Source organism: Protopterus annectens, chromosome 10.part0 (assembly GCF_019279795.1).
Source record: "Protopterus annectens isolate FY-2018-M chromosome 10.part0, PAN1.0, whole genome shotgun sequence".
Classification (NCBI taxonomy): Eukaryota; Metazoa; Chordata; order Ceratodontiformes; family Protopteridae; genus Protopterus; species Protopterus annectens.
This window is the reverse complement of record NC_056744.1, coordinates 899,272,299-899,297,727: the sequence shown is the minus strand read 5'-3', so window position 1 is coordinate 899,297,727 and position 25,429 is coordinate 899,272,299. Positions and strand designations below refer to the sequence as shown.

At 43.4% G+C, this 25,429-nt stretch overlaps 1 protein-coding gene across 1 annotated transcript in view; it reads right to left on the bottom strand.

Moving 5' to 3' along the window:
* The window catches only part of ABCD3 (ATP binding cassette subfamily D member 3), a 1,370,685-nt gene that overhangs the window by 315,396 nt on the left and 1,029,860 nt on the right, over positions 1–25,429 (bottom strand). Inside the window, exons 18-21 of the mRNA XM_044085690.1 lie at positions 16,168–16,171; positions 14,779–14,870; positions 14,623–14,695; positions 14,409–14,472 (exon numbers count right to left, since the gene is read on the bottom strand). Of these exons, the coding sequence (XP_043941625.1) occupies positions 14,409–14,472; positions 14,623–14,695; positions 14,779–14,870; positions 16,168–16,171 (233 nt within the window). The remainder of the gene's footprint in view (positions 1–14,408; positions 14,473–14,622; positions 14,696–14,778; positions 14,871–16,167; positions 16,172–25,429) is intronic.

Here is a 25,429-nt window from a genome sequence, read left to right as displayed (position 1 = left end):
AGAAATGAGTGTCCAACTGGGCATTCCCTGACTTGGAGAAAGCATATAACCAAGTTGAAAGCTGAATTAGGCAGCCCAGAGATAGTTGGAAGTCTTGGGAACACGGATAGAAAAGGCGCAATGAAACAAATATAATTAGAAGTTATGTACTTACCATAACGTTTCATCTGAGTAGGTGGATTCATTTGTCTGCAACCTGTGGGTTATGGATCCGATATCGGATCCGAACCGGCATGGTTTATCCAGCTATGGATCAGAGCTCCTAGCTCCTCCCCTCACCCATAATGCCCTGCTCTCCCTACATGACCTCAGATCGAGTTTGCCCTGTATCCAATACCCTAACCAAAGGGTAACACATTCTATGCAGGAAACTGACCAGGCCAGGGGGATAGGAGGGTGGGATGGTTGCAGACAAATGAATCCACCTACTCAGATGGAACGTTATGGTAAGTACATAACTTCTAAATCTGAAGTAGGAGATTCATTTGTCAGCAACCTGTGGGACAGAGTCCCCAGCTACCAGAGTCTTGGGCGGCCGTCATGGAAGGATATTCCGGAGCACCGCGGAGCCAAAGGATGCTCTACCTCTAGACATGATATCCAGCTTGTAATGAGAAATAAAGGTATGAGATGAAGCCCAAGTGGCTGCTGAACAAATGTCATCCAGAGGAATCCTAGCCTTAAAGGCCGCTGAGGTAGAAACAGACCGAGTTGAATGAGCATGGACTCTGTCCGGTGCGGACCTCCCGGAAGCTTGGTAAGCTAATAGAATACACTGGGAAATCCAGCGTGACAAGTAGACTTTGGAAATTGGTTTACCCAGATTGAATTTGGCAAAGGAAATGAACAATTGGTCGGATTGCCTGTGACCAGCTGTCCTGTTAAGATAAAAACGAAGCTGCCTGTGAACATCCAATGAATGCAGCTTGTACTCACCTTTGTTCTGAAATTTAGGAAAGAAAAAAGGGAGGTTGATGGACTGATTAATGTTTGCTTCCGAAGCTACCTTAGGAAGAAAAGCGGGACTGATCCTGAGGTACACGCGGTCCGGATGGAAGATCAAGTAAGGCGGCTTCATGGACAGGGCTTGAAGTTCCGAAACTCTTTTGGCTGAAGTAATGGCTACTAAAAATGCAGTCTTAAGAGATAAGAATTTTAGATCTACTGTGGCCGCAGGCTCGAAGGGGGGAGCGGTCAAGGCCTGAAGAACCAAGGAAAGATCCCATGGTGGAACCGCCTGCTTGACAGGGGGTCTAAGCAGAAAGGTGCCTTTTAGGAAGATTTTACATAATTTGGCAGACATAAGAGGCCCAGAGTCATGACCAACATGAAAATGAGAAATGGCTGCTAGCTGAACTTTGACCGTGGAACTACTAGTGCCATCATTAAAAAGAGTGGTAAGGAAGTCTAGCACCAAAGGAAGGGGAACCGTGAAGGGATCTAGACCCTGCCGCTCCGCCCAAATGGAGAATCGCTTCCATTTACTGCGGTAAATTTTTCTGGTAGAGGGTTTATGAGCCGCTACCAGAATGGCCTTAACGGGAGACGAGATACCGAGAGTCCTGATTAGGAGTGGAACTGGAGCAGCCAAGCAGTCAGCTTCAAGTTGTCCAGGTTTGGAGTTGGTAGGTTCGATGGGTGTGATATCAGATCCGGAATGGGATCTAGAATCCAAGGTGGATTCACTGAGTGAGACCTTAGGTAAGGGAACCAGATCTGCCGAGGCCAGAATGGGGCTATGAGGATCATTCTGCACCCCAACCGAGAGGCTTTCTGAAGAACCTGGAGCATCAGAGGCAAAGGGGGGTATGTGTAAAGAAGACCGGGAGGCCAAGCATACACCAGAGTGTCTCTCGGGGAATCCCCTGGAGGAGGGATTAGAGCAAACAAACTGTCGCACTTGGTGTTTAAGGGAGAAGCAAAGAGATCGCAACAAGGAGTTCCCCACTGTGCGAAGATACGTTTTGCTACTTGAGCACTGAGAGACCACTCGTACGGGGAGAGAATGGTGTGACTGAGCTTGTCCGCAAGGATGTTGGACCGACCCGGAATATGCGTTGCGATGAGAAAGCGGTTGGTGGAGATCGCCCATTCCCACACTCTTATGGCTTCTCGACATAAAGGGTAAGACCTGGTTCCCCCCTGTTTGTTGATGTACCAGACCACCGACATGTTGTCTGACTGAATCGCAATTGTTTCTAGGGGAAGAAAGGCTTGAAGTGCTTGCAACGCCAAGAGCACCGCTCTCATCTCCAGAACATTGATATGCAGGGAGGTCTCCGAGTTGTTCCACGTGCCTTGGACCGTCCAGCCCGCAAAATGCCCCCCCCCACCCGAGGCGGGAGGCGTCCGTGGTCACTGTGGCGAGAGGGGGAGATGCACAAAAGGGGCAGCCTCCGTGGAGATCCTTGGAATGGAGCCACCACAAGAGAGACCGCTTGCAAGCTTTGCTGATTGCAATGGGGTGATGCAGGGGAAGAGAAAGATATGACCATTGTACTTGAAGTATCCACTGAAGAACCCGCATGTTCAAGCGGGCGAGTGGGAGAAGAGAAATCGCTGTCGCCATGGACCCTAGTGCCCTCAGGACCAATTCCGCCGGAACTGAGCTGGAGTGGAGGATGGCCCGCACCTGGAGTCGCAGATTCCGAACTCTGTCGGTTGTGAGAAAGGCTCTTAACTTCCTCGTGTCTAACCTGGCACCTATGAATTCTATCAACTGAGTAGGGGCCAGGTTGGACTTTCCTACATTTACCGTGATGCCTAGCCAGGGAGCTAGATGAAGAAAGGAGTTTCTTGCCAAGGATAGTAGATGCCTTGTTGGGGCGGTGAGAAGCCAGTCGTCCAGGTACGGAAAGACCTGCACCCCCTGAAGCCTCACAGGTGGGCCGCAACCACTGCTAGCACTTTGGTGAACACCCTGGGGGCTGTGGTGAGACCAAAGGGAAGGACCCTGAACTGGTAGTGACTGGCTCCCAGCCGGAAGCGAAGAAACCTCCTGGACCGTCTGTCCATTAGTATATGGTAGTACGCATCCTTGAGGTCTATAGAGCACATCCAGTGATTCTCTCCCAGAAGGGGGAGGATGGACTGCAAAGTGACCATCCGGAACTTCTCCTTGGGAACTGCCAGGTTTAATAGGGACAGGTCTAAAATTGGTCTTAGGTCCCCCGTCTTTATTTGGCACTAAAAAGAACCTGGAGTAGAACCCTGATCCGATCTGGTCTGGGGGGACGGGCTGGATGGCTCTTTTCCTCAGCAGATGGCCAATTTCTGCTGAAGTGGCCTCCCTCTGATCGGGTGGAACGTCAGGGAGGGATTTTAGCTTTGGGACGTGAAGAAAAGGGATTTTGTATCCTCTGGATATAATGCGGAGGACCCAGCGGTCTGATGTTATGGACTCCCATGCCGCTAGGTGCTCCAAAAAATGTCCACTGACTGCCTCCAGAGTGAAGCAGTCGGGCAACCCCTCAGGGTTGCTGCGCGGGCCGTTCAGAGAAAGGTTCTCTGGATCCGAAATTCCTGGGAGCCCCTCTGCCCCTGGGGCGGCGTCCTCCCTGTCCTCCTCTGCCACGGAAGGACTGGTTGTCCGGAGCAGGTTGGGATTGCTGCGACTTCCGGAACCACATCTTCTTCTGGCCCTTTTGGTTCCTAGAGTAGGACCTCTGGGGCACAGAGAAGCGGACTCCAATGGCAGACAGCGTCTTCCCGTCCTTCTTGCTCTGGACCAAGGTGTCACGAACAGTCTTGCCAAAAAGGGCAGAACCGTCAAAGGGGGCGTTCGCGAATGGCGCCTTGAAGGGCTCCATGAAATCGCAATGGCGGAGCCAGGCTTGGCGTCTCGTGACTAGGCCTACTCCTGCAGCTCTAGCGGCTCCCTCAGTAGCATGGGAAAGTAACCGCATAGAGGTATTGGTCACGGAACGAAGAGTGGCCATACGGGTGGAGTGCAAAAGTTTTTCCTCCTCTGACATGGACTCTGGGGGGGGGGGTGCAGCGTATTCCTTGATAAGATCACGCTGCATCCTAACAACTTGTGCCAAATAGTTGAGCGCCCTCACTGAGAAAGTCGCTGAACTAAACATTCGCTTCCCCAAGCGGTCCATCATCCGAGACTCCTTGCTTGGAGAATGAACTGAGGGACTCTCCTGAGCGAGTTCCCTCTTAGTGGCTGCTGCCGTCAACATGGCATCTACCAGGGGTCCCTTGCTCCAGTGAGCACGGTCAGCAGGGGGGCTAAGAATCCTGTCCGGCCTCTTGGGGATTGGCTCCACGGTGTCCGGTTCCTTCCACGCTCTGGTGGTAATGAGGTCTACCAGGGGGTCGGCAGGAGGGGACACCCAAGAGGTAGACGGGCCCGCTTCAAATGCCTCCAAGAACACGGACTCATCCGAGGAAGACTTTGGGGCAGACCACCCACCTCTTATACGAAGCATTTCCATGATGTCGCCAAAGGAGACATCCTCGGGGGGTGATCTTGGGGAGCCTTCCCCTTCCTCCAAGTCCGTGTCTTCAGTTAAAGACTCAGGGGAGTCTATGTGCCTCCTTTTACACGTGTGCTTGCGAGGTGCTTCCTCGGGGGGGCTGTCCGAGGAGCCCTCGCAAGCAGTGTCTAGTTCCAAAGGAACTGCTTGGGGCATTGAAACAGGCTGTCCCAGTGGCCGGGTGACGGAAGCCTGACCCAGAGCAGATGGAGTGCGGGACGGAGCCGAAGCAAGTGCCGGGGGTCCGGAAGCCCTCAACAGAGCCCTCTCCACTACATCAAAAGCCGAAGGGGAGCCGGCCTCGACCAGAGGATCCGAGGAGTGGATCGGAGCCGGCGCAGAGCCCCTCGGATCTGAGGGACCAGTGCGCTCCGACACGGACGGCGCCGAAGGCACACTGATTCCCCTGGATCCGAAGCTCGGAGCAAGGCTCCGAGAGGTAGGATCCGAAACACTCGAGGGCAGGGTCGGATCCGAAGTACCTACTACTGTCGGCACCGACCCACCCCTGGCTCCGAAGCTGCCAGGCTCCGAACGCTCCGAGCCCGGGTAGCGGGTCGGAGAAGGAGCTATGGGCTTGAAAAATGGGGTCGAGCTCCATCCCAGGGGGGGGGGTGGAGGCAGGAGCACTCCCATCTGCATCTGGGCCTGGATGAACCTTCGCATCATCCGGTCCAGATCAGCGGAGAGACTATAGGTAGACCTCGATGAGGCTACCGAGGTAGGCCTTGAGTACCGCCTCGATAGCCTCGAAGGAGGTCGGGTCTCTTCCTCCTCAGGCCCCGGTGAAAAGGATGGGGACCGGAGCAGAGGAGGAGAGCCAGTAGCCATAGAGGCCAGAGGAGAAGCCCGCTTAGCCGGCGGGGCCGAGACTGAGGTCTCGGCCCGCCGCTTATGGTGCTTCTCTCTCCGGTCCTTCTTCCTCAATTCCCTCTCCTCCGAACCCGTAGAGGGAGTTTGAATCCCGGGGGGAGGAGGGGGAGCAGGTAAGGCAGTAACTGCCGAAGCGGTAACTACCAACGGGGCAGAGGCCGAAGCCGAGTCCGGGGGCAAGAGTCCCGCCAAGACCAGCTTCGACCTACGCTCCTTCAATGCCCTGGGGTTGAACCCTGCACAGATTGAACATCCAGAGGTGAGGTGTTCAACCCCAAGGCATCGAACGCACTGAGTGTGGCCATCAGCAGGGGATAGCTTATGGCCACACTCGGAGCATTTTGAGAAAATTGCCTTTGGGGCCTCAGACATACTATCTTTTTTTTTTTTTTTTTTTTTTAAAGAAAAAATAAACTAACACACACACAAAAGGCCTCAAAGAAACACACACTCACACTAGCTACGCTACTTAACTCAAAAATATTATATATAGAAAGGGAACCTAACACTTTCACACAGTTAAAGTATTTTCAAATAAAAATAACCCTTTTAAAGTACCAAAAAACCACTTGGCTTATGGAGCTCGAAATCCAGGCTGTCACCATGAACGCGGCAAACTAGATCTAAGGTCATGTAGGGAGAGCAGGGCATTATGGGTGAGGGGAGGAGCTAGGAGCTCGGATCCATAGCTGGATAAACCATGCCGGTTCGGATCCGATATCGGATCCATAACCCACAGGTTGCTGACAAATTAATCTCCTACTTCAGATCCAGTGTTCAGACTAACAGAGGAGTTCCTAGTGGGAACAGGTATGCATTAGGGTTTAGCTCTGAGCTTACTGCTGAGCATCCTGGTGATGGATACCTTAGCAAACAGGTTTGAGATTGATTAATAAAGCGGCTGTATTGCAGATGATGTAGCATTACAAGCAGACTCTGAACTGGACCTTGAGCAAATGATAGAAAAGTGGAACAAAATACTGAAGGTGGATGGGGTGAAATACAAAACTCAACTGTCATGGTAGCTAATGGGGGAAATCAAAAGTTGAAAATAGAGATAGAAGGGAAATAATGGATTGGGTGAACAGGTTCAACTATTTGAGAGTAGTGGTCAAGGAGAAGGGAAGTTTGAATGAGGAAGTCAAAGCTAGAATCAGAGGGGCTTCAGACAACTACCATAGATTGCCAGAAGTAGTGTGTGAAATAAGAATACCAAAAAAGCTGAAAAGTGAAGTGTACAAAATAGTGATGTTACCACTTGTATGCTATGGTACAGATGCTTGAGCAGTGAATGCAAAGTGGCTGAGGAAGCTAGAGAAGATGGAGATGAAGTGCCTAAGATAATGGCTGGATGCACAGTAGAGGACAGATGAAGAAATTATGAAAGAGCAAAAGTCAAATTACCTCCAAATGCAGAGGGGGCCAAACAGAGCACAGTATGAAGCTTTGGGTACATGTGCAGAAAAGCAGATGACGATTGGTGAAGATGATTTGGGAGTGCCAAGAAAAAGACAAGAAGAAATGGGAATGTTCAAAGACAAAGAGATGGATGGTCTACTTTAAGATACCAGCAACATCAGCCAGGACTGCTGAAGAAAGTAGGAGACTGGCAATGAATTCAGAGGTGGTGATAGTTAATACAACACCCTAACCCCATGTAGAAACTGGGAAAAAGTGGGTAGATAATGATGCTGAAATCTGCACGGAGATCTAGGTCAGGTGCTGCTTGCTAACCATGCATAAATGGTTGCAGGAACTATTACACATCTTTTTGTGATTTCTAATCATGCTTTTTTATGAGATCCCATGATATTTATTTCTAACCATAGTACAGTTGTGCATGTAAAACTTACCACAACAGCAATTTGATCATACCCAGACCACTGACAGCTTGAGATCAGCTGTAGACAATCAAAAGTCTGTGAACAAAATCCCTCAAAGTTTTCATGTCAGCCAAATGAAGGATGCTTGACCGCTGAAACAGGACAATGCTGGGAAAGTAAACTACAATGTCTATATCTTGACTACAAAAAATAAGGGGGGGCAGAGGGAGTGACACCTGCAGCACTGATCATTTAAACATTTTCTGTTATGGTAATTTTACTTGCACAATTCTAGTATGTTCATCATTTGATCAGTGCTGCAGTAGTCTTAACTATATGGGTAGAATACCATAGCTTATAAAGAAAGGGAGGAGCAAGAGTTAGGGTTCTAGCACAGCCTTCTGTAGACCTGGAAAAGGAATCCATTTTGTAGTGCTTTATAAAATTATGTATACAAGACAAAGTTGCTGCCTCTAAAATACTTCGAGCCCACCCCCTTTCTGAAAAGCGACTGATGAAGCCAAGGCCCTACTAACATGTGCTTTGACCCTGACTGGAATAGACCTGTATCTTCATAACTGATCAGAATTTTTGAAGAGTATAGTTCTGCCAAGATAATACTGGAATTGTCTGTGGACATTAGAATGTAAAAATCTTTTCTCCCTCATTTTTAGGTTTTGGAAAGAAGACAGGGAAATGGATAGCCTGTCCTTTATGTATAAAGATACTTCTTTATACATAAATTAAGTATTAGTTCTCAAAGAACCTTATCTTCATGAAAAAGTGTTAACCCACCTTAAGAGTTTATAATTCAAGATACTCTTCTTGCAGAAGTCAAAGCAATGACAAATACTAATTTCCATAAACCTCAAATCAGCCTGATGAGCTACTTAAGAGTTAATTTTCCAAAACAAAATTAAGATCCCAAGGAGGAGCCACCAGTTTTCTAGATAGATGGGTATGCAGAACACATTTCAAAAAACATCTTGACATAATGTCTTGGGAGAAGGTAATCCATGGGCAGACATGCTGAAATGGTGGACAAATGAACATTGACAGAGGAGTAAGAAAGGCCAGAGGATTAACAACTTAGAAAAATATTATAGAAATAGAGAAAAACTAGCTATAAAGGGTACTCTTACTCTGGCACAAGCTAGAAAATATTTTCCATTTACTAATATATGCATTCCTAGTACAAGGTTTTGTTGCCTTCTTTAGAACCTGCTTCATGTCCTCAGAAAATAGGTGTCTAAAGGTATTAAAAATCTATCATCCTGGCAGATGAAGTTGTTTCAAGCTGGGGTATATCAAACAGCCGTTGTCTTGTGCTGTAGGTACAAGTCTGTGAGAAAGCTTGTGATAATTGCCCTTGGCCATTTCCAAAAGAATGGAGAACCACTACTGCCTGGGCTAGAAGAAAGTCACCACAATGATCTTGGGGGATTCCTTTTGAATCTTGGATATCAGTGGAATGGGTGGAAAAGCATTCAGGAATATTCCCGTCCAAGGAATTGAGAATGCATCAGTTTTCCATGTCTGCTTACAAGGAGTTCTTTGCAGTCTGCTGAACAGGCAAAGACTGTCTAGAAATGTACCTCTTTTTGTGGCTGGATAAAGGAAGAGGTAAATTGTTCCACGGTAACCCGGAAATGCTGGAAGTATAGTAAAAAAGAACGGATGATTTTCACGGTTATTCTGATGAAGTCTCCATAGAGAGACAAAAGCGCTCAGTCTTATTAAAATTCTTCCTTTTACCATTTTGGATCCTCAGTGGTGTTTTTTCTGCATGGTTCTTCGTTTATACTAATTACGCTGCACCATTTCGACAGTTTATCAGTTGGTGAGTCGCAACACCTAGCTGAGTAAAGCCTCATTTGTGGGTCACCCTGTTAGCTAAAGCTTCTGAAAACTTAGATTAAGATCAAATTATAAACTTAGCTGTTGGTATGGATGATCATTGCACAACAAGTACTCAGTATTGGAGTTTGACAAAAATCAATCGGTGGACTGATACTGGACATGCAACTTTTAATAGCAGAAGGTACTAAACCCTTTAAAGGAGGGCAAAAAGAACTACAAAATCCAATAGAAAAGAAGCTTTAAATATTAAAAGAGCAAATGTCAGTTTATGTAATATGGCATCAAAAGGCTACATACAACACAGATGACAGCAGTGGGTGAGCCAACCTGGCCTTCTTTACAAAGGATAGAGGCAGCCTGAGACATATTGGGATAGTGTATATAATGCCCTAATAAAGGAGATGCATGCACTAGTTCAATGAAAGGACAGATTCCACTCATTTGGTACAAAAGACGTATCTCAATGCTTCATGGAGGACCACTCCCCTAGATGGTGACTTGTGTGCCTTTGCCTGCACTGGAGTGATACCACCACTTCGTTATCTTTTTACTGGACAAGTCCCGAACTGTCTTCCTTCAGCAGTAAGGGTTACTTACTGATACCCTAGCTACACATGTTACTTTGGGTGGCTTAACTTTAAAAATGACAATGTAAAAAACATTTCTGCAGAAAGTTAAGCCTACCAATGTACGGGTTCTGACCTTACATCCTTGACTTCTATACAAATTACCTCATAGGTCAATCCACCTCAGAGAAAAATCTAGATAGAGATGGGAGCTCGTAACAGTCAATTCAAACTCAAAAGAGCATTAAGCTTCTGAAAAATCAGAGAATACAGGGCTTTGAAGGTTATATGACTATTATCAACACTTAGGAAGACAAAGCAGTAAGAATGCAATGCCTTTTCTGTTGGCTTACTTTTTTTCCCCTGAATGTAATGAAAGTTGCAGAAAAGTGGTTCAGATTTATTTGGTTCAGATTTATTTTCACCATAAAAGACGGTCATAAGAATGACTCAGAACTATAAACAGCAAACAGATTTAGCATTGGCCTCTACTCTGGATTAAGAGCACACTGATATTAAAGAAGAGAAGAGAAGATGAGTCTATGGCTCTAAAGCCACTTTCATCAACTAAAAAACAAGCAAATTTCTGACTGTTAAGAAGGTTGGCTAAGCAGTCATCAGAATGCTAAAATAATGACAATCTGCTTGCTAGTATTAATTTCTCAGTAGACAGAGCTGCAGATTGGGACAGAATTCAGCATAATGCCTAAATTCTAAACCAATTTTCCACACTGGACAGAGATGGGTAGCACCTATGTCCTGTGTACCCAAAGATGACACTTATTGAGCTGTACAGAGAGTTCCCCAATTTTTGCATTCAGAATCTGATAATGCAAAACATTAATTTCATCTAATTTAACCACTTTTCAAAACACCCAAACCCCGCCAAAGATGTCTGGAATGGAGAATGAGAGCTCCCCAGGCACACAGGATTGCAAAGCCTGAATGCAGGCTCCTTGCCCTGACCTCTATTAATATGGCTTCCTTTGGGTAAGACTAAGTATCAGTTTAGAAAATATCACACAACTGAATATTTTTCCCCTAGCTTTTGGACTAAATTGTTTTGCTTGTACTAAAGCCAAGTTCTCATACTGGCTAGCGGCCAAATATTTAAGTGGTACTGTTAGTAGGCCAGTGTCAGTGGGAAGTCTCTCACTCTCTTACTGTCAACTGCTTAAAACAAAACTTCACTTTTACTACTGCACCTGATTAAATATAAGCATCACTGCTGGACTGTTGCAAATATCTGTGCAATTAAAGTTCTTATCTACCCTAATTTAGTCTAGAGGAGATGACAAAGTGAAATAACACACTGATACTAGCCAGATCAGATTATCTTCAAGACAGTTTACTGCAATGAGAAAAAAATAATACAAATCTTCTTACACCACCAGCTAATCTCTAAAGGAATCCCTGCTCTGTAGGTCTGCAAAAGTTTACCCTTTCTCAACTTCAATTCGGTATGTTGTTCTTAGAAATCGTACATGTTAAGGGGAGTGGACACCCTATACTGGGAAAACAGAAATGTCATGTGTCACACTGGCACACTGAACCCAGCCCTTGAGCTTATCAATTCACCTCAGCCACTGAATGGGCACATTTCCTTTACATCGAGAAATTTAATGAAGAGTTGTTATTGTCTTTACAAAATAATTTAATCTGGGCCTTAACCACAGTGCTCATCCCCCACTGTCCAAATTAAAACTTACTGGAGGACTGTGGAAGGATCTAGCTGACCAGCACTGAGACAGAAGAATATGGGTTGAAGTAAAAAAAAATGCTTCAATTTCAGAAACAGAAAATAAACTACCATTTGTTTAAAAATCAACCTATTTCTCCATACCACTGATTCAATCAACACAAGTCTAAAAAATACCATCCACAAGAAACATCACATAAACCCAACTTCTGATGCAGAGTTAGAATCATCAATGGAAACACAAGTTAAATACTACTAACCACAAGAAAACACCAAACAATCCTGACAGAAAACAGTACCCAAAAAACAGATGTAACCTGGAAAAAGACATTGGTAAGCAACAATACACTGATCCTTATAGATGTCAGAAACTACAATGAAATAAGCAAATTACCACAAAAACAGTCTGAGGTCATGTTAACTAAGCCAACCTTGTTCAGCACCACACAAAGAGAAAGGACAGAGATGCACAGCATTAGGACAGAAATGACTAGGTGCCTGTGACAGCTAATCCTACTAGATGAAGTGGAAAACTAGATCATGCAAGATTTACAACTTACTCACTGAAAGGCTCCCAAAACATGGCTTTTCGAGCACTGTCACCAAGTGGCTTACAAATTACTTAAAGAATAGATCACTCCAAATTCTTCTGTAAGATATCCAACATTAATACTTTTTTCCTCTGGTAGTCCCCACAGATCCATTCAGTGTCTACTGATATTTCATCAATCAGCATTAAAGTCATCCTATAATAAATACATTTCTACATCCAAATGACATTTTAGTACCAAATTCAAACAGCTCAACAAAAGAATGAAGTCCTCCTCATAAAAACACTTACAGTAGCTCTGGAAGTGGATAAAACTTAAGAACGTAATAATAAACTTTAATAAGCTTATAGCAACTATGTTAGGAACTTCTCAATATATCCAAAACTCTCTTATTTCACACCGTGAGCAGATAGAATTAACTACACTTGTACTGTATATATATATATATATATATATATATATATATATATATATATACATTCATACATAAATATATGTATGAAACTTTTAATACTGTACACAACTTTGTTACAGCTTTGTATACTGTGAAACTTGGAGACAATTGAGCTATTATTCAAATGTTTTGTATAAATCACTGTGGAGCTTTTCTCCCCAGGGCCTCCACTGAAAATGGGTGCTTTTTGGCCCAGTGGACCTTCTCAGTAAACAAATGCAAATAAAAAAATAATAAATATTTTACCAACTCAAGATATACATGGAAATTCTCTACCAAATGCACAGATCCAGAAGTTCTTAAGCGTAGATTAATCAACAATTCAATTTTCAATATCACACAAAGCTGCAATAAAAATGTGATGAACCGATTTAAAAATGCTGTACAAACCCTCAAATCTACTAATTCAGCATAACCAAAGGAAAACAAGCAAAATAAAATGGGCCTTAACATGCTTACCTCTTGTTCAGAAGTAGGTTTGCTAGTAAATTCTTTAAATTTAGGTCACTATACCACACTTCAAACTAAAGAAAAAAAATATTTAGATCCACAGGTCTTGTCCAAGACAAAGAATACCACTGAACATTAACTGTCTGGATGCAGACAGCTACAGAGGTCCAGCTACTGCTTAATTATTTAACTTTTAAACTTCAAATTAACCAATACTCTCTTCCCAGTGAATGCATTTAAAATACACCATTTGCCTTAATATTGAGCCAAGGACAAGGAGAGTTACTTGGCAAATTCCCATCAATACAACTTTTGAAGAAAAATCCTTCTCTGAAATCTTACCAGCAGCTTACTAGAACAGTTTACCACAAGAAATTGGAAATCTTTCTGAACATAAAAGGAAACATTTAAAGAAACACTAAGTGTCTCTACTTCATGGACTCAGGATAAAATATGTACTGCCTTGCAATGATGATGATTATGCTGTGCTTAACAAGTCATCAAAAATGTAGAATAAAAATAAACAATATAATTAAATAATTAAATTAAAGGGAAAGATTCAGAGCTAAATAAACAAGTCATGAGGTACGAAAGAAAACCCAACTCTTAAAACCACAGTACAAACAATATCTAGTGAATAAGTGACAGACCCAAGCCATTACTGTATAAATGTCTGCAATCAAGAAATTTCTAAAGAAAGCAGTGGGAGTAGCCATGCATCAAGCGGAGTGGTTTCATATAGTATTTTCCAATTGGTGGTTCATAACCTGGTGGCAAAAGACAATTAAAAGGTTAACCTGGCAAGCCCTTCAACTGCTGGAGTGAGATGAATAGCTACAGGCTTCCTAAACTCATGCATTCACTTCAGGGAGAACTAAGCGGGCAATGCATGAACAGGTTATGAAGGGTGCCTTCTCCCATAGCTTCTGCTCCCACTTTTTTCATGGGGGGTGGGTAATAAGCAACACCCAAAGCCCAAATATGGTTCAGTGTATGTGTAGTTACACACAATTTATAAATTATTTCATATATATATATATATATATATATATATATATATATATATATATATATACATACATACATACACACACACGCGCGCACATACACAAACGCACGCGCACACATACATGTATAAAACATATATGAAGTCACAGGCTTACCACATACACAAATGCACACAAACGCATGCGCACACACATGCATAAAATGTATTTGAAGTCACAGGCTCATGTAAGGACAGGGGTTTAGTCACTCACAGGCCCAGAGTGTTCAGCTCGGACCTCCATTAACCACCCAAGAGAAATCTGTATGTTATCTCCTTGTCTACATAGTTTCTCAAGGGGTACATTGGTTGTCTGCCAAAACTATATAAAAAGTTACTTAGGATGACACAAAATATAAATGCTACTTCATGTGACACAAAATACAAGTGTGTAATTAATATTTCATGTGAAAATGTTTAAATCACATACAAAATTAAGATTAGTTCATTCACTATGGATTTTTAAATTCTGTTCTCGAGTTTTGACAGTCTACTGAAGAATTCTCATCCGATTATGAAACTATTTTACTCTACATAATAATGCAAAAACATCTGCAATGAAAAACTGAATTTAAGTGTAAATTACAAAATAAATTACCACACCTCAAATGAAAGGTCCTGAATCAATACGTCTCCATTGGGTGTTGCTAAAGGCACATGTTCAAATCTATATTAGAAAAAATAACTTAACTAGATTTCAGTTTACAAATTTTGCAATTATATAATACAGTGCTGTTTAAACTAGTAAGGCAAAAATGCAGATTTGTCATTTGTTACTACCATGACAGTAGTACAACAAACATTAAAAGATTCATACTTAATAATATTGTCCGCTATAACGACTTCTCCACTACCAGGTATCAGTGGAATAACCGGATTTTCTTCTGTACCTAAAATGAATACAGAATGCAATTTATTCAATACTCTGTAGGCGTCTGAAAAATCCTAACTTCGGAATTAGAAATATGCCTACCTTTCTCTTGTTGAGAAATCATAGTTCTCTCATATTTGCCTTTATTCAATTCCTTTAGTACCTGCATGAGTTCTGTAATTCGAGCTGTGAACCTGAAACACATTTTTAAAAGAAAATACTGTACTATTTATTTCATTCATATAAATACTTGTACTATACAGAAAGGCATTAAAAAGCAATAAGCCTAAAACACTTCACTCGCACTCATTCATTAGCATTTCATAACATTAAAAACTCCATTATTTACTCAAACTGCTTTCAAGTGAAGACTAACAGACTGGCACTTGTTTCCAAGGAACAGTATTCCAACACCTATTATATGGGAAAGATCTTTATATAAACAAGTATGGCAGGTAGTGGCATTCCCTAAAAACTGTCAACTTATATTCAATACATTTTTGCATATTTTTTTGTGATCGCCAACATATTATCTATTCTTCAGACTGTGACTATAGCTTTTGTGAAGTGGCATTCATTTTCAAAGTATTTATTTAATAACCAGTTGTCACTTGGAAACAAACTCCTTAAATCTCTCCTTTTGTAAAGCAAATCAAATTATTTGCTAGCATTTGTTTATGCAATATGGTCAGCAGTACAGCTCCTTCTGTCTCCACTAAAAATTCTCTTCGCTATCCTATCACCACAGTTATCTTCTGGTTTCAACCTCTCAATGTAATAATGTTAACTGTAGTCATAATTCCTTGAAAGACAGCTTCCATCCATTTCTCTGTGCATGTATGTGTGTATACTCAAATACTTGTGCTTTGGCACCAACAGTCCAGTTCTGTCCCAAATTATAGTGTGGTGACCATTCAGCATAAATTTTGCCACAAACTTGCAGTCAAAAGCATACAACTAAGACAGTTAAAGGATATCAGGCAACTTCACAGTCATCACACTGCTTAACATCGGGAACCTGCCAATAATCAATAAGTAAACAAACTAATTTTATAATTATGTATAATTAAATAAATTGTAATTGCATAAAGTAATTTAAGTTTTTTGAGGCAAATCTAACAATGCAACATCTGTGCCCCATATCTCCTGGGGATTTTTAAAGAGCCTTCTCAGTTTCATCATACCTATTAATATAAACAAGTATGGCAGATAGCGGCCCAGGCCGGTATGACCCTGACCTTGAGTAGCATCTTACCCTCACCAAGAATGATGCCACAATATGAAGACAAGATGATCAATTTCAACAATTGGCTTAATTATTGGTGTCATTCAAAGGGGATCCAATGCCTGTCAGCCTGGGATGACATGCTCGACAAGCCACGATGCTTCGCTAGGGACGGCCTGCACCTGTCACCCCTGGGCTTTCGGATATTGGCAAAGGCTCTTGCTACCCCCATAGTGCCTTTTTTAGGCAAGGCTCAAAAGACAAACCCACCTCCATAGGTATCACAAGGGATAAGAAACTAAGAGTAATGCTACTCAACGCCAGAAGTCTAAACCTCAAGATGCACGCACTCAAAACTATCCTTAGCATGGAGAAAATCGATATCTGTGCAGTACTGGTTCAAGGCTCCCGAGAGCACCCCAGCACTACCAGGTTATACCTCATACCATGCTTTTCGGCCCCAAAACTTGGACCGACCCACAAAAGGAGGGGGAGTATCAATATTCGTCAAAGATGCCCACACCTCCAGGTTGGTGGCACAGCACGAAGCATCAGAGACTATCCATGTGCAACTAACAGTGGGTAAAACTGCCTTCCAGTTTATAGCCTGCTACAGACCACCCTCCCTAACCCAGGAACCCCACTCGGCCTTCATGAGAACACTGGAAAATATGAAAATCTCTCCAAACACCATTATATTGGGCGACTTCAACTACCCAAACAGACTGGGAGCATTACTCTAGCTCCAACACCCTAGCCCAAAGGTTCCTAGAATTTATAAACTCAAATGCTATGGGACAACTTGTTACCACTCCCACAAGAGGGGAAAACATACTGGACCTGATCATCACCAACATGGGGACTCTATGCTCCAGACCAGAAGTGTATCCCTCACTGGTAAGATCAGACCATAAACTAATCTCACTGGATGTTCACATCCCGACACCACCCCCTGCCCAGAAAACTACAGTGAAAAACTTCTCTAAAGCAAATTTCACACTCCTCAAAACTGAGGTGGAATCCTTCAAAGCCCCCGGGCCTGTGGAAAATACGGCCCAGACCGCAGAAACCTTTATAAACGCATTCTATGAACACCTTCAGGAATGCATGGAACATGCGATCCCAAATAAAACCAAGACCCAATCCTCCAAAGGCAGACGTCCTGTCTGGTGGACCCCAGCCATAAACAAGCTATACAATAGAAGGAGGAAGCTACTAAATGATAGAGCAAAATTCCAAAAAGGGAGGGCATCTCTGATCAGTATTAGCAAAACACTACGGGCACTCATAAAATCGTCTAAGGCCAGCTTCGAGAGAAAAATTGCACAGGACACTATGGATAATCACAAGGCTTTCTTTAGTTATGTTAGGAACCTGGGTGGTAATTCCCAGATATGCTCAGAATTAGTCCAAAATGACAAAAAATACACCGAACCCACAGACATTGCCAACATCCTAGCTGATAGGTTCAGCGCAAACTCCCCCCCCCCCCCCCCACCAAAAGGGCAAATATCTATTCCAGCAGAGTGCTGCCCCCTGACATCTCGGATGCTCAGGTAAGAGCCGCCCTCTCCAAAGCAAAAAACACAGCATCAATGGGACCAGACGGTGTCCCGGGCTGCGTCCTACATGAACTCCAAGAAGAGCTAAACCCAAACATAAAACTACTGTTCAATCTCAGCCTTACTACAGGATATGTGCCCAAAGAGTGGCATACAGCAACTGTGGTCCCTCTCCACAAAGGTGGTGCCTCAACGGATCCTGGAAACTATCACCCCATAAGCCTGACTAGCTTGGTATGCAAAGCTATGGAAAGGATAATCATGGACCTCATAAATAAAGATATTGGGGACCTACAGACACTGGATCCTACCCAGTTCAGCTTTAAGGGCAGATCCTGCCTCTTAAACCTGGTTGATTTCTTTGAAACAGTCACCAAGGCCATTGACGAGGGGAAGGTGGTCCACACAGCCTACCTGGACCTCATAAAAAGCCTTTGATACAATACCCCACTCGGGCATTATAGATGAGCTCACCAGCTTAAATATAAACCCCTATGTCACTAGATGGGTTGCAAACTGGCTCAAGGACAGAACCCACATGGTTAGAATTGCTGGAGCCATGTCAGACTCCAAACCAGTTACAAGTGGCGTCCCACAAGGCTCAGTCCTGGGACCTCTCTTGTTCAGTATATATTTCTCAGAGGTACAGGCCAACATGGAAGGACTGTGGCTGACCAAGTTTGCAGATGACTGCAAACTGGGTGCCATAATTGACTCTCCAGCCGACACAAGCATCCTCCAAAAGGGCCTCATAGAAACAGACAACTGGTGCCAGAGCCATGGCCTCAAGCTAAACGCCAAAAAGTGTATAGTCATCCCTTTGGCAAAAACAAAGTGCCCACAAATTACCACATAGGTGGTAATCCATTAAGTACAGAAGAAGTAATTAGGGACCTGGGGACCCAAGTTGACAGCAATCTCTCATGTGACAACCACGTGGCCAAAGTGGTTAGAAAAACATTTTATATAGCCCACCTAATCATGAAGGGATTCACATCTAGATCAGGGGAGGTCATCGTGCCTCTTTACCCATCCCTCATCAGGCCCATAATTGAGAACAATGCCCCTTTTGGGATGTACCTTACCAGACACCTGCAGCAACTGGAAAGACCCCAAAAGTACCTCATCAAGAGGATCAAAGGGCTCAAACAGATGCCATATGCTGCCCGGTTAAAGAAACTCCAGCTCTACTCAGTGGCATACCGCCTGTTCAGAGGCGATCTGTGCCTGACGTATAAAGCCATGTCCAACCCAGAATTAATGGACATGCTGCACCTCAGAAAATCCAAATCCTATCGAGCTACACGCTCGAGAGACTTGAACCTCAGCACTGAAATAAATAGGACATGCTGGAGGGACAGATTCATAACCCAGAGGCTCCCTTCACTCTGGAATAAAATCCCAGTCCAGGTTAGGCAGAGTCCCTCATTGACTCTCTTCAAGAGGAATCTTGATGAGTGGATGGGAGATCATAGGTTTACCCCGGGTATGACTTCTGTGTCACGGTTAGACAGAGGCACAGTATACTAACCTCAAAAAAAGGGCATAGCAAAATTCATTTAAAATGGGTGGCGAAAGCCAAACACATTCTGGCTAGGCTTATAAATGCCCTAGGGCAGATAGCCTAGTATGAACCTATAAAAATGGGCACCTCAGAGACTATACATCAGGCAGGAGACAAACTCACTTTGCAGCAAACTACCAATATTCTCCCCACCTCCGCAGAAGCATATACCCTTTCAATACCTACTAACACAAAGCCACAGGACCAGTGACTAGCAGGACCCTCCTTTCATCTCTGAGTAAACAAGGGAAAAGCCATGAATGACGGCATCTAAATATGATATGGTGTATTTTCTTCCTCTCCTACTATGCTGCTTGTGGAGATGATAGGAGAGTTCTGCCAACAGAGCCTCTCCATAATACCCACAAACCGCTCAACTAATCAAGTGAATGGTCGACCATTAAGTGCTAACCACTTACATGAATAATGAAAATGTAGACACATTTATACACCAGGCCTGTGTGGGAAAGCAATTAATCTGAACTTAAGTACCAGAAAAACAGTATGCATTCTTCAAGGTCCTTCCCCACTTGCTCAGGAATGCTGAAGTCCAAGAGATGCTGCAATTCATGGCTGCCATAAAATAACCAGCATTTGAACCTATAAAAAGGCACTGACACAAATCTTTGTGAATCACTCTGATACCCATCTGTGTGAAGCACTCAAATAGAACAGTTGGACAGGGCAAACTAGTACAGTGTCCAGGTCTTGCAAATAAAGATGTCAGCATGGCCTAGATGGGTCTTTCCTACTGTGTAACAAACAGAGCTTAAATTGAAAATGAGCTCACTGAATATACACAGTGTGAATACCATTTTAAATACACTCACTATGAGCCTTTTTACAAGTATATTGCATAATAATTTCTTTCTTCATTTAAACTGGAATTGTAATCCTCACTGATGCCATACTAATCAGTGTCAGTGGGTCATCTACCCAGCTCCTCAGTACAGTGGCAGTAGACATTCTACAATGCATCTGTCCTTTACAACATGATATACAGTGCTAAAAGGTACCTTTTGGTGGCTTCCCTAGGTGGCTTCCCTAGGTGAAGTACTTATAATAATTTCTTACGATCTCTTTTCCCTCTAGTTAGTTTTTATAAAGACTTGTGTATTGCTAATAAGCAATGTTTAGTACTTTTCTTCCTCTTCTTTTAGTTAGTGCTTTTCAGTACTTCAGACTGGTCAAAAGCAATGTAGAAAGTTTCAAGCTAGCTATACTGAGTCCTTGCTTCTTTCTTAAGAAGTTACTACACCACAGGGACCACACTACATTAAACTGCAAAGATTGAAACACAGTTCTGCCTTAGCTTAGGGTTAACTGCTAGGACACCTGCTCTTTAGTACTGTTAAACTAATAGTTACATTTATTTGTTTATTTTGTGGACTGTACAATCTTGACATTGCTCCCTGCAGAGTTTGCTGCTCTGTCTCACACTGCTCTTCTGCCTCTATGCTTGATGCCCTCCAGTGGTTGACCATCAAGCCTTCACTGACTGGAACAGAGTCGCTCTCATTCCATTGTTTTGGTTATTCCCCAAATCCATCTGGACGAGCCATCACTCAGACAGGTATGAGCATAGTTTGTCTTCTTGCCTACATTCCATTAATGAAAGGATAAACACTAGGTCTTGAACCCTTTTACGGACAGAGGACATGTGATCAGTGCAACTGCAGGGACCTGCCATGCCCTCACCTTGCAAGTACACACACTCATGTACCCTGGCTTACTGAAACTGCACAAATTACTTGATGGCTGAAAGGAAGCCCCTTAAGTGTAAATTGTACCAGTGCCCCTCCTATGAAGGGATGCAGCACTGGATGGCCCCTATCTTCCTTCCCTTCACCCCTCCCTCACAATGGGCACACACATCCTCCCATGCCAGAACAAACATATGCACAAGCTGCTAATCTAACTTGGATTAACAGGGCCATAGTCAGGACTTTATCCCACTATATTAGCAGAAATGGCTCTCTGACTCTCTACTGCACTGCTTGCTGCTCACTGGAAATCAGAATAAGGAGACTAAAATTTATGGCACAATTTACTTCTCTTATTAGGAAAGGGAAACACAAGGTCTAGTACTACTAGTTTTCCCACACACTGCCAGCAGTAGACTAGGCTTTGCATTCTAGTAAAAGCACGCACTTTATTACTGGATACCTGACTGTTTATAGTCAGGCCTTATAAACGGGAAGAAAAATAAACAGCACTTAAGCAATGCTCTCAAAAAGTACAGTTGGGTAAAATCTTATCATAACAGTAGATGTCCTTCTCTTCACTGGTGCAGTATTCTATATAATAGGGAATGCCAAGGACAGCCCAACATCTGGCCAGTATACCAAAGCCTTTTTGTTGTAAAGGGTACAGTGTACGTCACATGTATGCTCTCCACATATGGCGTAGGGCATAAAGATGATGTCCGGATGTACCATCCTCAGAACAGAAAAGCCCCAGTAGGAATGACAGTCTATGGATAAAAGTACGTAACAAACACATACAGAAGGAAAAAGGACCAGGGGGAAGAGGGAGGGAGTGAATACTGCAACAGTGAAGAGAAGGACATCTACTGTTATGGTAATGTTACGGTAAGATTTTACACAACTGTACTATGTCCTTCCATATCAACGTTGCAGTATTCTTTACAATAGGCAGAGTGCAAAGGCTCAAGAAAAAGTGGGAGGAGGAAGGGCTAGCAGAGCCCTCTAGGAATCCATGGAGAATGTCTCTGGTAAAGCCATCTCTGGCCCTAGAAATCACATCCAACTTATAGTGCTTAGTAAAGGTGTGCACAGAAGTCCAGGTAGCTGCCTCAAGAATAGAGTTAGTATCCAAACCCTCTAAAAAGGCACCAGAAGAAGCCACAGCCCTAGTAGAATGAGCCTCAACAGAAAGAGGATGGCTCTTTTCATGAAAAGAATAGCAACAATAAATGACTTTGGACATCCAAGAGGAAACTGTTTCTTTGGAAACAGCCAAACCTAAAGATCCAGGATGAAAAGAAACAAAGCTGTTTAGATTTATGAAAAGCTTTAGTCTGATCCAAATAATATCTGAGCTGTCTATTCAGATCCAAGGTGTGCAAAATCTTCTCACTAGTAGACTGTGGAGAAGGGAATAAGGTGGGCAAATTAATAACTGAAGTATGAGACAATTCATTAACCACCTTGGGCATAAAAGAAGGATTAGTACGAAGGGACACCCTGTCCTTATGGAAAACTAAAATAGAAAGAACAGACATAAGGGCTTGCAGCTCAGACATGAGTTTGGCAGAAGTAAGGGCCAAAAGAAGAACAGTCTTCCAAGAGCAATGCTGTAAGGAAGCTGAAGCAGCAGGTACAAAAGGAGCCAGAGTCAATTTTTCTAGAGCAAAATTAAAGTCCCAAGAAGGAGGGACAGGCTTCCTGGGAGGTTTATTGTGAAGGATGCCTTTAAGAAAGTGTTTGGTCTCAAAATCTAGAGGCCAAAGGGGGAGTCAAAGGCAGACAAGCACAGATAGCAAATAGGTGAGCCTTAACAGAATATGCCAACCCAGCATTAAGAACAAAAGGAACATTCACAGTAAGTGAATCCAGGTTACAAGAAAGAAGCTAAACAGAAACCCTCTTCCATTTAGATAAGTAAGATTTTCTAGTAGTGGGTTTCGTGGTCTCCTGCAGGACCAAAAGCACAGATAAAAGGTGTCTGTAGGAAATCAAAACCCCATCACCCACAACATCAGCTGAATAGTGAACAAGTGGGGATGGATGAGAGATCCCTTGTCTTGAGTGAGTAGGGTCCTCCCGGTGAGGTAACTTATGATGACTGCGCCCTTGGCAAGATGCAGAAGAGGGAACCAATGCTGTCTGGGCCAAAAGGGAGTCACCAGCAAGATTTTGGGAGCATCCTGTTTTATCTTGAACAGGACTTTCTGAATGAAAGGAAGGTGATGTAAGGCATAAAGAAACATCTCCTTCCAAGAAAAAGGGCTTCCGTCCACCTTTAAGGCTAGAGGGCATAGGACTCTGACACAAAATAGAGGAAGTTGTCTGTGGTATGGTCTGTGAGAATCTTGAGGGGCCCTGGAAGAAAAAAATCCTGAAGAGCTAGTAGAAGAGCTCTCACCTCTTTGACACCGACATGTTCTTTCTTTTGTCGAAGAGACCAAAGCCCTGCACCTTTGCAAGGCTGAAGGAGGCCCCCCCATCCCAGTTCTGTGGCATCTGTGAAAGCTTCCTGAGAGGGGACTAGAGGTCGAAAAGGAAAGCCCTGGGTTGAGGGACAACTGATGAATCCACCAATGAATGAAGTTCCAACTTGAGAAATGGAAGAAGAGGGACTAGAAAATCTAAAGGATGGGCATGTTGAAGCCAGACTGACTTTAGAAACCGCTGGAGCTTTCTCTTATGCAGCTTGGCCAGAGTAAGCCTAGGAATGGTGGAAGCCATATAACTAAAGATCCTTCAGAAACTCCCCTGGCTATATAAGAAGCCAGAAGAAAAAGGGATTGGATGAAAGCAATCAGAGTTAAAGAATTGAGAGGAGGCAGGGATGTCAGCACTGGAAGAGTCTGGAGGAGCTTGCACCCTAGAAAAACATGATCTTGAGGAGTCGGGAATGATTTTTGGAAATTTACAGTAAACCCTAGGCCTTGCAGGAGAGAACTAAAGTGGAGGTACTGAAGTAAAACCTCTGGAGAAGAGGCCTGAATAGGCAAGGTTGTCCAGGTAGGAAAAGACTTGTATCCCCTTTAACCTGGCAAGAGCAGTCAATGACACGAGGCATTTAGTGAAGACACATAGGGCAGTAGAGAGGCCAAATGGCAAAGCACAGAACTGAAAATGCCAGAAGCAACAAAATAAAGAAAAAATCTTCCTGTAAAGGGGATGAATAGGTATATGTAGATAAGCATCCTTGAGCTCTACAGAAACTAGAAAAGCTTGAGGAAGCAGCAGAGGAAACAGGGTTTGAAGGGACAGCATCTGAAAGGAGGGGACCTTCAAAAAGGTGTTTTAGCTGACAGAGATCCAGAATGGATCTCCAAGTACCTTCTTTTCCGGGTACCAATACAAACATTCTGGAATAAAACTTCTTCCCCCTCTGAGGCATCGGAACGTCAATTGCTCCTTGAGCCAACAGGTCCTGAAGCACCTCTGTAAAAAAAAAAAAAAAAAAAAAAAGGGGCAGTTCCTGAGAAGGCCGAGGAATGCCCAAAAAGTGGGAAGAGATTCTTACACCATGTAATAACCCTGGCAAATTAAGGAAAGATTGTGTAATCAACAAGGAAGGGGCAGAGAAAGATGACAAGAAAGAGGAATGTGACTGAAGAACAGGGCAAGGATAGTCCGACAGTACCTGGTTTGTCAGGAAAAGGAGGCTTCTGAGGAGGAGGAGTTTAGGTAGGCTTAGCAGGGGGAGCTCTTCAACTACCCTTTTTACCTCTGTGGGGAGGGCGAGACTGACTAAAGACAAAGGTAGGCTTGTTAGTGTAATTTCTCTGAAACTTGTGAACAGGTGAAACAAAGATATGCTTCAACTCCTGTAAAACTTTACCCTTTTCTTGCTGGGACTTGTACGACTCTGCAGCAACAGCACCAGCACCAAACAAATGCTTATTATCCAGAGGAGCACCCATAAGTTTAGCCTTTATATCACCAGGCAAAGTCTGAGCCAGGAATACCACCTCAAAACAAATTCAAAAGCTGCAGCCCTAGAGGAAGCATCAAGCTGCATCATAGCTGCATTTAATGGAATGGCAAGCAACTTGGGAGGATGTCACTAACAAGGCAACAGCAAAGGCCTTCCCCTCACAATTAGGAAGATCGGAAATGGCTCAACAGGCTTGAAAGAGAAGAGCCAAGATATACTTGGTCATATGTGATTGAAAGTTCACAGCCCCTAAAGGCTAAGGTAGCAGAGATATACACTTTCTTACAGAGTCGTTCCGTGGTTCTGTTGTTCTTATCAGAGGGAAGCAGCTTAGCGGAAGGCAGAAAGGTCTGCAGAGGGACACTTATAAAGGAACGTGCAGTCATCAGGCATTTTAAAAAAACCTATTACTTTATTTTATTTTACATTTGTTAATCGGGGGTGTCTGAGCCGAAAAGGCCCTTTTTCAGCAGAGGCCTGGGGAGAAAAGCTCTACAAAGAAAAATTACAGACACATTTAGTTATTTAGACATGATCAGTATACACACAAATTACAAAAGACATGTTTTTACAGTGTTATGTGGCACATCAACAGTTACAGTGGAAAAAAACAAAATATTAATTTAAAAATAAAGGTAATTAATATATTTGTAGTGTACAGCTGAAATTTGGAACATAGGTAGTATACATACATAGTACACAGGCACAGTACATACATTGTAGATTAGCCAGTGTTTGTCAGTAAGATTGAAAACTATTATCAATATTAAA